Source organism: Microtus ochrogaster, linkage group LG1, assembly GCF_000317375.1.
Source record: "Microtus ochrogaster isolate Prairie Vole_2 linkage group LG1, MicOch1.0, whole genome shotgun sequence".
In the NCBI taxonomy this organism is placed as follows: Eukaryota; Metazoa; Chordata; class Mammalia; order Rodentia; family Cricetidae; genus Microtus; species Microtus ochrogaster.
The window spans coordinates 5,032,405-5,034,802 of NC_022027.1; the positions used below are offsets into that span (position 1 = coordinate 5,032,405).

Genomic DNA, 2,398 nt, shown 5'->3' on the forward strand with positions numbered 1-2,398 from the left:
TGGGGGGGGAGGGGGAGAGGAGTGGGAGGAGGCGGAGGGAAATGGGAGGCTGGGAGGAGGTGGAAATCTTTTTTTTCCAATAAAAAAAAAATCAGGTCTGGTAATAATAATAAAAAAAAAACAAAAAAAAAAACAACTAACAGTCTTCCAGAGCCTGTTTTTTTTTAATATTTAGATTTATTTATTTTGTATACAACATTCCTTCCATGTATGCCAGCAGGCCAGAAGAGGGCACCAGATCTCATTATAGATGGCTGTGAGCCACCATGTGGTTGCTGGGAATTGAACTCAGGACCTCTGGAGGAGCAGTAGGTGCTCTTAACCTCTGTGCCATCTCTCCAGCACTCCAGAGCCTGTTTTAACGCCACCCATTTTCACGCATATTTTACAGGTCACTCTGGCCATCTGGGCCAAGACCAACTTACAAAGAGCTCTCCAGACAACACCAACACCTGCACCAGCTCCTGGGGCTTCACCACTGGTACCAACTCTCCTGGATCAAGGACACCTAACAACTAAAATCTGGTTTTATCTGCTAGTGTGTCCCACTTGTACACCTGAGCCTCACCTGTGCAACTAGGGCACTTCTCTGTCCCATTCTTTCTGGCAGTTAATGACTTCCCATGGCTAGCCCCACTCACAGGGCCAATGATAACAAATGCCACCTGCCTTCTCATCTCCCTCAACCAACAGCTGCCTGAGGTCCCCAGGATGACGGTAAACAGGAAGCCGCTCCAGCCATGCCTCTCATGAGCCCACCAACTCCCCCCTTGCCAATGTTACTCCATGCTCGCAGGAAGTAGCCAGACTTGAGTCGGGTCCCTATATCCAAGAGTCTGGGATGTTTGGGTGAAAGCCTCACCCCAGCCCCTGGCATCCATTTCAAGCCCCCTCCCCTGGGAAAGCCCACCACGCCGCCCCAGGGAGGGGCAGGACCACTCCCACAGGGTTTTTAGGCTGTCATCCAAAATATGAACATGTGGTCTTCCCTTCTCTCTCTTCCCCTCACCATGCTTTCCTGGTGCCACCCAGGAGCGCTGCATCAAACATGGGCATCTTTTATTCAGTCTAATTTGGTCTGATTGAAATTATTTGTGTTGGCAGAGAGGCTCGTCTAAGAAATATTACTAACAAAAAAGAAAACTGGCCAGGTGGTGGTGGCGGCGCACGCATTTAATCCTAGCACTAGGGAGGCAGAGGCAGGTGGATCACAGTGAGTTAGATGCCAGCCTGGTCTACAAGAGCTAGTTCCAGGACAGGCTCCAAAACTACAGAGAAACCCTGTCTCAAAAAAAAAAAAAAACAAACAAAACAAAACAAAAACAAAAACTGGTTCATTTGAGACAGGTCCTCAAGTAGGTAACTCAGGCTGTCCTTGAACTCGGGATTCTTCCACCACCACCTCCTGCCTGTGCTGACAGGCAGGCTTCTAGTGAAGCTCGGGTGGGGTGGGAGAGTTCTTGACCGTCACTTGTGGTTGCCACTAGCATCAATCCGCCCAGGTGTAGATTTTTATCAATTTCCAGACCTTTACTCTCAAGAGATTATTTTGTAACTCCCCGACTCTTCCCTTATCATTGCTACAAAACTCCTTTCAGGAAAGAAGTAAACCTGGAATTCTAAGAAAACACCGATCGAGGCTCCAATACTTCCCAAGCTCACTAACAAGGATGAATCCCTGCAGTGCTGTGATGCAGCAGACTGGTCCAGCTGCTGCTGGGGGCGCACACTAGTCATCCCCGCAGGAAGAGTGGCAGGAACTGGAGAGTTCAAAGCGAGCCTGGGTAACAAGAGACCCTGTCTTGGAACCAAAACAGAACAAGTCGCACACAGAACTCAGGAGGTTGAGCGCGCCCCTAGATGCAAAAGCTAGGAACCGTGAGGCTCAGTTGCCTGCTGCCAACACCAAAGTACCACGCACACTCTGAGCCACAGAGAAGATGCTCAGAGCCCGGGTCTCCAGGCTGGGAGGGATTAGGGGAGTGGCTCTAAGGAGCCCCGTTCTCCCGCTCGGGCACCCGACAGCCCAGGCTCTGGCCAGCCCTCCGGTGCCCCTAAATCCCGCCCTACTGCGCCCCCAACTCACCCCGCGCCCCGCTCCGAGGAGTCCGCCATTTTCCCGCCTTCCACTCGAAGAGCCGCTTCTAGGGACTCCGCCCGCTAGGAGGCAGGCAGGACCGCGGAGCGCCGGCGCGTGCTAGCGAGCGACGCCGAGGAGCCGGCTTTTTTGGGAGCGCGCTCGGAGGGGGCAGGGCTCTGTAGCTGCCCGCCAATCGCAGCTCACCGGAGCTAGAAAACAGGACCGCACGAACAGCAGGGGCATGGCCCTAGTGGGCGTGGCCCGGAGCGCCCCTCCTCCCTGGCGCGCTGCAGCCCCGCCCTCCCGACCCCTCCGGAA

At 53.5% G+C, this 2,398-nt stretch overlaps 1 protein-coding gene across 2 annotated transcripts in view; it reads right to left on the reverse strand.

Annotated features, from left to right (window-relative positions):
• Nucleotides 1-2,398, reverse strand: part of Haus8 (HAUS augmin like complex subunit 8) — a 28,976-nt gene that overhangs the window by 26,224 nt on the left and 354 nt on the right. Inside the window, exon 2 of one of the 2 annotated variants that reach the window (XM_026785314.1) lies at nt 2,087-2,289. In XM_026785314.1, coding sequence (XP_026641115.1) covers nt 2,087-2,115 — 29 coding nt within the window. In that variant the 5' untranslated portion in view covers nt 2,116-2,289. Of the gene's footprint in view, nt 1-2,086; nt 2,388-2,398 lie in introns of those variants that run through there. The other variant, XM_005359159.3, reaches the window with a different exon arrangement.